General features: G+C 33.2%; 1 protein-coding gene across 1 annotated transcript; it reads right to left on the bottom strand.

The window, feature by feature from the left end:
* Positions 1-916: 916 nt before the first annotated feature.
* Positions 917-2,502, bottom strand: LOC139876990 (serine/threonine-protein kinase-like protein At3g51990). Its single transcript, XM_071864393.1, has one exon. The coding sequence runs from the start codon at positions 2,414-2,416 to the stop codon at positions 1,055-1,057; it is 1,362 nt and encodes a 453-aa protein (XP_071720494.1). The 5' UTR covers positions 2,417-2,502; the 3' UTR covers positions 917-1,054.
* Between the last annotated feature and the right edge of the window lie 8,581 nt (positions 2,503-11,083).

Raw genomic sequence — 11,083 nt, 5'->3', positions numbered from 1 at the left:
ATAACATTTAAATCTTTCACGGGTTATACCCTTTAGTTCCACTCGAGTTGCGCTTTAACGACATCATTCTTTTTAGCCACGAAATAATTTTACAAACTAAACGCAATAAAATATATTGAAAACCGAACCCCCGACGCGAAGCGAGGGTCCAACAACTATTTTATACTAACTTATAAGGAAAATTAATAAGTCTAGTGTGAAAGTTGTCCTACCAAGTACCAACCTCTAAAACGTGGGTTCCCATTGGTGAAGCTTCTAGGTGCACCTACACACACACCCACACTCATCCATGGGGTCTATAGACCCATACGAGCAACATATCTACCATATCATACCTCCTTATTTACGTTTACTTATTTTTCTGTTTTATATTCTTAAACTCCTCCATTGAACCTTTTGTTCACCCAAGAAATGAGAACTTAGATTGGTAACGGTTAACGGAGTCTTTAATAAAAGTTAAAGCTCCAAGAACGTACAATTAACAAAAACCGAGCTTAATACAAAACAACAATCTAATTAAACTCGCACCGAACCAAAAAAACCTAATCACTTAAGTAGACACACCTTAACCATAAATATTTGTTTGATCATTTATATACCGGAGTAAAAAAAAAAAAAATATACCGTGTACATAATCTTGATGAATGTACAAAAAAATATTATTTATATAAATGTGTGCATAAAGTATAATAATGAATATATATACACGTGTACTATGAGCGACGTATACAAGGCTGAAGGCCCCTCAATGCCCCTTTACGTAACAAATGAGACATACCCGATGAGATTTATTAAAGCGAAATATTTTCATAACAAATAAACTTTTTGTTTTGTTTTTTAATTCTGTTATAATCGACTTACAATTAGAATATTTCTACAAGATGTTAGAACTCCTTCCAAAACTAACACAAAAATATAAGATAGTATCTATCTATCTGTTCTTGCAGATAAAACAATACTGTGAGCTACATACAATTCAAATTAACAAAGCATGTAACCAAAATCAATGAGAAAAACAAAAGAGTCATTTATGTCAAAAAAAAAAAAAAAGATTTTACACGGTCGTTTGAACACAGGAATATGATTGACTGACCGAGAAAAATCTTTTCGAACTATCACCAATCGAACGATTTCGCTCAAACGTATCTACGACACTCCTAAAACTAGAAGCCTCATTTTTGAATCTCGACCCTTCACGAACCTTCGGTTTTTTACTTCCATCTTCATCGTTCACACCCCCGCCAGCCATAAGATCCATCAAATTATTTCGTAACCCTAAATCCGAATAAACCCTTCTAGGATTATTACTCACAACCTTCCCATTACCCTTCACCCTAGTGGAAACGGCCTCAACGGGCCTCCCCACCGTCTCAACCATCATACACCGGTTCGCTAACCCATTCCACGTTCGTAAAGGAACCAACTTACTTAAAATAGTAAGCGACTCGACAATGTCACTCATCGAAGGCCTTCGCTCCCTACACGACCTCACACATTTTGCGGCAATAACCGCCAATTGTTTCCTAACCATCGGATCTTTCGGAGGCGGGGTTCTAGGGTCAAACGCGGTCAACAATTTCCCTCTCCTAATTAATGGAATCGCCCAATCAACAATCGAAGGTGGCGAATAACTAACATCAATAGCTTTCCTACCACTAATTATTTCCAATAACAAAATTCCAAAACTAAAAACATCAGTTTTAGTACTCAAATTATCCGGAGTCACATAACCCGGATCCAGATAACCCATTGTACCCGCCGGCGGTGTAGATAAAAGTCGAAAATCGTCAACATGACACCGTAACGCCAACCCAAAATCGCCTAACCGGGCGTTATAATTTCGGTCAATTAACACATTTGCCGACTTAATATCGCGATGAATTACGGGTGGGACCGATGAATGTAGTGTTTCGATTGCTTTCGCAGTTTGTAACGCTAACTGAATTCTTCTACCCCAATTGGGAACTGGTTGATTAACATGAATTGTATCATATAATGTCCCATTACTCATGAATTCAACAACTAATAATCGATTTTGATGTGGGGTATTTGTGAATCCAACTAAATTGACTAATCTTGGACTATGAAGTTTGGATAAGATATCGATTTCGTTGTCGAGTTCGTTTTCCGGTACGGTGGTCGACTGACGGTGAGAGGCTTTTTTAACGGCGACTAAACGGCCGTTACGGAGAATTGCTTTGTATACTAAACCGTGACTACCACGACCCAAAAGTTTTTGATCGGAAAAATTGTTGGTTGCAGCTTCAAGATCACTGTAACTGAAATATTCAATCTTTTTGTTGATGGGTATATCCAAAATTTCATTTTGTTGAAGAAAGTTGTTGCTTTTTGTTGGTTTTTTTGATGGGGTTTGGATTTGGATTGATGATTCTGCTTTACAAGATAAGTAACCCATCAAGAAAGAGAAAAATGGGTTTTTTTTTTTTTTTTTTGGTGGGTTGATGAAGATGAAAAATGGAGATATGAAAACAGGGTGGGATGATGAATGATTGATAGGGGTTTGGATTAATTATGAAAAAGGTGGACTAGAAAAAGTCAAATAGGAGATCAATTAGAGAATCACACAGGAAGAAATGGTGTACCCCCAATCTAGACGATAAAATAAGGGAGATTTTTAATTCATACAGAATTATCCATTAAAGAACCTTTAATTATATTTATAATAAAATAATAATATAAGTTTAATTTTTTAAATTAATATAAGAGTATAAATGTAATTTTATGAGATAAAAGTGTATATATCAAAAAGTGTTGGGGAGGATTATCTCCCATAAAATAAGCGAATATATGAATATGATTAATTCTTCCGTCTTAAATATATTGTCCCTATACATGTACATTTTTGTTAACTTTTCAGTTTTATCCCTTACTTTTTGACTATCATTTTGTTCTACATGAATAAAGTAGTATCACAAAAGGTTTTTATCACATTATTTTTTTATTTTATAAAACTGAACAATTAATTTGAAACATCTTAAAATGAAATAATGGACAATATATTTAAAATAGAGGTAGTATTACTCGTATTTTTTTCATATATTTATATATGATATTGTATATTGTATGATACGGAGTACAATTTATTTCTTCTGATTTGGTCAAATACTAAAACTTTTTTGTTCGGATCGCACCAAATTTACTTTTGTAATTTGTAAATTTTATCTATCTACTAAAAAGAGTATATAAAAAGAGTACGTGAATACTAAACTGTGTAACATGAATATACGGAGCTGATTTGTTAGTGAATAATAAATGGAATGTGTAGCACGAATTCATTATCTTTAGGAATTTTTAAGAAATTGCTTTACTTTTATATCTTTCTTTTCAAGAAAAGACAAAAAGATTAAAGAGTATATTTATGATTTTTTTTTTTTTTCTTTTTTAAACACACGCTTATTTGTATACGGAGTACTATGTTTTATAAAGACTAGAGTACGAAATTGTTAGGCAACAAAAAAAAGTTATTACGTTGGAGCGTTTAAGCGGGTATATATTCTTTATCTTTATTCTTTATCTTTATCTTTATTATAATTTATAACAACCACAAAATTCATAGCTAAAGAAAATTATACCTTTCTTTACACTATGAAAGAAATACAACTCACACGGATTAGTAAGATCTCTGGCCAATAAACGTCAAGTACAATCGGATATATACCCTAAAAAGTAATATCTTTCGTTATTAAAATGTCATAAGACTTCTATTTTATCCACATACATTACTTTTAATAACTTATATATATATTAAATAAATTCAGTTAATACTTTAAATACAAAAGTAAAACTGATATTTATTACACTTAATTAAATTTAGTAAAACAATGCTATAGATGGTACTCTTTCTGGACGAATAGAATATACGAGTAGTAGTTATATTAAGTATTTAATATTTATTTACTATAAAGATAAAGACAATTGTAATTGTAATTGTAAATAAACATGATAAAATTAGACGAAGAATGCTGAAAAAGGAAAGGGTTGGATGTGACGGAAATGGAATTCTATGTGTATAAGGATGATAACAACCTGCCCTTTCTCGGAAACACCCAAAAGTGACCATCTTATACTCTAAATGCATTTTATTTTATCACTATAAAATGAAATAATTGTGCCGTTCGTCCTCCATTTTACTCCAAAAAGCTAACAGCGTCCCTCAAGTTTTTTTTAGCTCACAGCGTCCCTTCATTATCACATTTTAAGATAACGCGTCCCTCCGTCAATCTCCCGTTAAAAATGTGCCTTGCATGTGAGGGTAAATTCGTCTTTTTATGTTAATCATTTGCTAGGCATATATCTTTTTATGTCAATTGAATTTCTACAGTGACGTGTTCTTCATTATCATCATCCTCAAAATTGTATTTCTCATATGATGATTATCCACACAAATTGATCTCAGGCTTAGAAAGTATATCTAGCGAAGATGATCAATTTCAAAAACGAGGTGGTGTTGAATTGGATGATGAAGAAGATGATTATGATGATTGTGATTCGGGTGCGTGTTTGGATGATTTCAATTTGCTTGAATTGGGTGAAACTGGAGAGGAGTTTTGTCAATTTGGGGATCAAACCTGTAGCATTCCATTTGAGTTGTATGATCTTTCAGGGTTAGAAGATATTTTATCAATGGATGTTTGGAACGATGTTTTAACAGAAGATGAACGTTTAGGTCTTACAAAATATCTCCCTGATATGGACCAAGAACATTTTATGCCAACGATAAAAGAGCTTCTAATAGAAGGGAGGATTATGTGAACCAAGAGATTCACTTTATCAACAAGGGCTTAGGTTCTTTCAGAAACACCGACACCATCATGTCATTAGGAAACATCAGAACATGATGGTCAATAACCTTGTTCAGATACATGAATCATGGTCAAAGTGTCGGGGGTGCACCATTGAACCTGTAAAATTTGGAAAGCCAAACCTGAAAGGAATCATAAAGGTTTCGGGCTCGAAAATGACTACCACCAAAGAAAAAGTAAGCCCGTTTTCTCCAATTGAAGGTATAGTTAGGGATAAATTCATTTTGTGTTGATTTAGGTTTAGTTTTTAGTTTTATTTTGTAAAAAAAATTAGGGTTTGTAATTTTGGGGGAGAACAATCTTTGTTCAGATGAAGAAGATGAGATAATTTTTAAGAATTTATAAATTAAAAATATATAAATTATAAGAATTTTTGCACGGTGGTCCTTCGATTTTAGTGAAGAAAAGAGTAAAAAGACGATTTTACCCTCACATGCAAGACACATGGCATGACTTAGCGGTCTTTTTTTAACAGAAAGTTGACGGAGGAATGCGGTATCTTAAAATGTGATAATGAAGGGACGCTGTAAGCCAAAAAAAAAACTTGAGGGACGCTGTTATCTTTTTGGGGTAAAATGGAGGGACCAACGGCACAATTATTAAGACCTATAAAATTAAAAATCTTTTCATACATGTATATCGAACAGTAAGTTTTTCAATACAAACTATAAGACTCTTTTTAATGGTGATGGGGTGATGGGGGGTTTTGTGGGTTATAGTGCTGATGTGGCAAAGGTGATGGGGGTCATGGAGTTTGTAATGGTAGGCATGATGGGGTGTGATGAGGGTTATTGGTCCCACAATTTTATTTTATTTTTTATTTTTTGTTTGAGTTTATTATTTTAATTTGTATATTTAAACATAAATATAAGTAATAAAATTTTATAAAAACACACTGTTGATACCTATTTCCTTAGGAGGTAAGGCTCAGTGTATCAGCACAATACTAGAAGTATCTAGCTAAAAGTGGGGGAGTGTTGCCGATTGATGTTTACCCTCGGGAAATAATCTCTGCAGACTCGGTTCACAAGTATAGAAACTTGTGGGGTGGCTTAATCAATCTTTTGTCCGCTGAGCGTAGAGCTGCTAACAGGATGACTTCTAGTGAGAGAAAGTACTATGTGAGAGAGAAAGGTGAAATCTCTTCCCACAAGTTGTCAGAATGTCTGAATGTGGAAAATGACGACCCAAGGGGTCTATTTATAGTGATAGATTCGCCGGATTGTTCGGGGACACGTGTCAGATGATGATACGTTCTGTTATTCGTGATCCGAAATATGCGCTGGATGTGACGCTCTCCGGTCAGGGCTTAAGCGCTAGGCAGCCTTCAGGGCATATGCATGACGGAAGCAGCCTGCACAGCGGAGAACGCTTGGACGGATAATTTCATAAAACTGTTATTCTCAGAGTTCCTGATGTTAATTTCATGCAATCATTATGCCTTTATGCGCGTATACGATAGGATACACCATTAAGTCCCCCCAGTTTAATGACTTAAGCATTTGTAAAAGGATTAAGTTATTAAACTTGAAATTTGAATTTCAAAATAGGTCGACTCTTGGGTTTCCCGGGAGTAATAGGCACATTTATCGAATAAATGCTGACCATACACGTGTGTGGTTGAAAATAAAATCCCCAAAATTACCATCGGTCACAGCTGTCACATCTTCCTTCCTTTTTAACTACCAAGCAACCCTAATCGATATTTCACTTTTACAGCTTTTTTCTTACCAATCTTCATCTTTTACCATCAATACCTTCTTCCTTTCCTGTTTTATTAAAACCTTAAATGGCGACAACAAAGGATGTCACAAAGATTCACAGCAGAGTAAATGACAAGTACTTAGCAGTACTGTTGCGACATTTTCCAAGATTAGCTGGTGCTGATCCAATAATTCCTGCAACTAATGCTAGAGCCTGCTCACCCCCTCCTGGCAAGGTTGCTGTCTATGGCCATTCGTTCTTCAATTTTTGTTTGCGATTGCCGTTTACGCCATTCTTCTTAGAAGTTTTTCAGTTTTACGGAGTCGCCGTTGGTCAATTCGAACCAGCAGCTATGCGAAAAATTCTCATATTTGAGATGTATTGTCATGCGAGCAAAATAGTGCCATCTGTGCGGATATTTTGTTCGCTGGTGCGTATAGCATCCTATGAAAAAGGTTGGTTCACATTTAGCAAAGTTGATGGATTTTTAAGACCTGCACTTGATCATCACTGTCATGATAATCACGATTCTTTTATTTTCATAAACGGGGATGTGATTGCTGATAAATACTCATCTGTTCGAGTTTGGCGTCAATACATTCATCCCGTATCAGTTACAAGAGAACACTTTATTTAAAAACGTTAAAGCTGAACAAATCAACGATGTCAAATATGGGGAACATATGCTTTCATTGACATCTGTAAGCCAAGATTGGGATATCACGCAAGGCTATGCTTGTGTTCTTCTTGGGAGAAAAAGTAAGTTCTTATTGTTGCCATGTATGCTAATAAAATGCTTCTTTTTGTTTGTCCAACTAACCATTGTGATTTTTTGAACTTTGCAGAAATTAGTCCGCTTACCGCCATGCGGTCATCGTCATATTCACAACTTAATTTTACCACACAGAAAATTATTGATGAAACGACCCGTCCATAATACTATAAACGAGGTACGTTATTCATTGGTCCCATAGCGAGGTATTTGACCTCTATATGATACATTTTAGAAAATATTGCATTCGTTTCATAAAAAGCACACCATTATTATACATAATGCCTGTTTTAAACAAATGGGCGATTATTTAAGGAATAATCCCCATATTACATTAGTTTCCAAATACTACACACGTGTCATAACAGTTGAATATATTACATGACAAAGGTTTTATTGAATGCAACACTTCATTTAAACAAAAGCATGAGACTCCATGCACAGCTTGCTCAGATAATGCAACAGCGAAAGACTTTCTTAAGGACCTGAGAATAAACATGCTTAAACAGTCAACACAAAGGTTGGTGAGATATAGATTTTAAAGCCAGCATAAGATATAATAATAGATCACAAGATTTCATGTTATAAACGTTTTAGCAAAGATATTCTATATGTTGTTGAGCGCCCAGTAACTATACTTAACAGATGTTTTCCGTGCATATTCTCTTTTCATAGTTATCTCTACACCGTACCAAGTGTAGTAAAACGAAGTACTAAACACCCGTTATGAACTAGTGCTAACTAGCCCGAGTGGGGTTGTCAAACCCAATAGATAACCCAATAGATCTATCAATAGGATTCGCGCTTACATGTTAACCACATGTAACAAATAGTTACCAGACTATTAGGGATATATACAAAGGTACAACTCAATATAGAATATATATTTAAGTACTTGTGTCTATTTTGAAAAACAAAAGATGCATGTATTCTCATCCCAAAATATTTGTAGAGTTTAAAAATGGGACTATATACTCACTGTCGTAAAAGTATAGTTTTAACAAGTTTTCAACTTATTAAAATATAGCCGACGTCCTTGGATTCACAAACCTATAATAATAATAACGATTCAGATAATAATACATATGAACAAAATTAATATAGCAAGTTCATATCATACTTATATAATAATTTTTAACATTTTATGTTAGTAGTCCTTTGTTAGTAGTCCAAAATAGTCCGAAAAGTCCAACAGTCCAAAAATCGGTGTGTGTATATATATATATATATATATATATATATATATATATATATATATATATATATATATATATAACTTTAGAATTACCCCACAGCGTATTGTGTACGTATTGTCTTGCATCAATCCAGAGACGTGTTGACTTAGGATTTATCAAAACGTATTGTGCACGTATTGTCATGGAAAGTACCAAGATTATCATATATATACAATCTCAGAATTAACCAAGATTATAATATTTTGTTATACTAATGATAACATGTCCAAATATATATAGGATATAGGAAAAGTTATCAAGGATATGGTTAATATAGTTTTTATAAGATAAATTTCGTCCATACAACGTTAATTTTAGCAGATTTTGTTTTGCTCGCCAAAAAATCATTACAACTCCATTTAAAGTGAATCAGATTGTTATGGATGCCTTAAGAAGTTAATTTTTCAAAACCAATTTGAAAAGTTCAGCCCATATATTAATTTTTATAGTTTTACCCTCTTTTTGTACCGGTGGACAGATTTGGAAGAATCCCAGCATTCACCCAATATATGATTTTTGATAAAATACTTCCACTTTGTCTAAAATCATGAAAAATTTACTGAAAGTCTTATTTACATATATTAACATATTTCCAAAATCTTAGCTTCGAACTCAAGGTCTACGATAGGTTTTTAATTCCCAACCCAAAACAGTCCGCTTTTACCGAATGGAGACTAGTTGATGTATGTTAAGTTTTTAAGGTGTTCTTCATATGTACAAGTTATAAGTTCTTATAATAGTTTAATATAACATCATAATATGTATAAATAAGTGTTGTTAGAGTTAGATTAGATTAGTTTTCAAACAAGTTTAGAATCATCCAAACTATGTTCTAGTTGTTATTAACTACGATCTTTTATATAGATAGCTATAATCATATGAATTGAACAAGAGTTTTGGTAAGGCTAATACCTTGATTTAAGAAAGGGAAGTAGCTGAATATGAAGAGGATTTTTAGAGCTTGAAAGACTCCTTGAAAGGGTGCTTAAAGATAACCAAACTTGGAAGCAAAACTTAAATCAATGGAGGTGTTTTTGATTACTACTTCTCTGGTGTTTATGGATTGTTTTTGTAACTAGTTTTTGTTGTAGATAATGAAGGCTTATTAGAACTTGAAGAGAGGATATTAGAGAGTGTTTTTAGAGAGAAAGAATAAGAGAATACTTGGAAGAGAATTGAAAGTAGAATGGATGTAAATGTGTGTAAAAAAAAACCATGTAAGGTCTTTATATACTAGTTGTATTTTGTTGTTTTATGAAAAATATCTAGGATAAGTTAAATACCATGAGGTCATACATGACATAATAAGATTGATGATGTCATGCATGACATAATACATCAATCATGCAAATTACTATTGGTATATACGAATAGTAAATACTTTATGTTGCCTTTTTAACTAATATCTAGTATAAGTTAAATTGATGATGTCATGTATGACATAATAAGATTGATGATGTCATGCATGACATAATACTCCACTAATACAGATTTTTATTAGTATATATCAATAATAAATACTTCTAGAAGCTTCGTATAACACGTGTATATATACTGTATGAATACGAGTAGGATTCTTGAGAAAAATGAACGAAAATACGAGTATAGCTATCCTTTATATGTTTTTGTATATTATTAAGTGTATTTAATACTTTTATGGTTGTATTTATACTCATTGTACATTGTATGTAAATACATTTTAACATAAGTTAATTACGTCGTTTAACTAGTAACATATATATTGTTCGAAAACTCTCTAAATTAGTATGAAAATGTATATATGATACCTTGTTAATATACTTATTAAGATATTTAATTATCATATTTTTAAATTATATATATATATATATATATATATATATATATACATATACATATATAATTAATACAAGTTATGACGTTCGTGATCGTAAGAATTAAAGGGTGGTCAAATGCTTATATAAAACCCTTTCCGGAGGTTCAAGACTTATTAAAATTCATTGCTTATCAAGTCAGAATTATTAAATCATGTAAATAGTATAATCAAGTAGATGGAAAAATCCAGGTCATCACAGTACCTACCTGTTAAAGAAATTTCGTCCCGAAATTTAGAGTAGTACCTATTCAACGTATGATACCAGTAAACAGATGTGGGTACTTCTGCTTCATCTGATCTTCTCATTCTCAAGTGAACTCGGGTCCTCTCTGAGCGTTCCAACGGACTCTAACAATCGGTATGTTGCTTTGCTTGAGTTGCTTGACTTCCCGGTCCATAATTTCGACGGGTTCTTCGATAAAATGTAATCGATTTGGATTTCTTCGAGTGGAATAGCGAGGTCTTCTTTTGTATGGCATTTCTTCAAGTTTGAAACATGAAAGGTGTTATGTACCCTGGCAAGTTGTTGAGGTAACTCAAGTCGATAGGCCACCGATCCAATGCGTTCGATGATTTTAAATGGCCCTACGTACCTTGGGTTAAGTTTACCCCTCTTGCCAAAGCGTATCACACCTTTCCAATTTGATACCTTTAACATAACCATGTCGCCAACCTGAAATTCCAATGGCTTTCT

The sequence above is a fragment of the Rutidosis leptorrhynchoides genome, chromosome 11 (assembly GCF_046630445.1).
Source record: "Rutidosis leptorrhynchoides isolate AG116_Rl617_1_P2 chromosome 11, CSIRO_AGI_Rlap_v1, whole genome shotgun sequence".
Lineage (NCBI taxonomy): Eukaryota > Viridiplantae > Streptophyta > Magnoliopsida > Asterales > Asteraceae > Rutidosis > Rutidosis leptorrhynchoides.
This window is presented reverse-complemented; position numbering and strand designations above follow the sequence as displayed.

What these genes read in the sequence shown, in the direction of transcription:
- LOC139876990 (XM_071864393.1), bottom strand. Translation starts at nt 2,416, where the DNA reads ATGGGTTACTTATCTTGTAAAGCAGAATCATCAATCCAAATCCAAACC.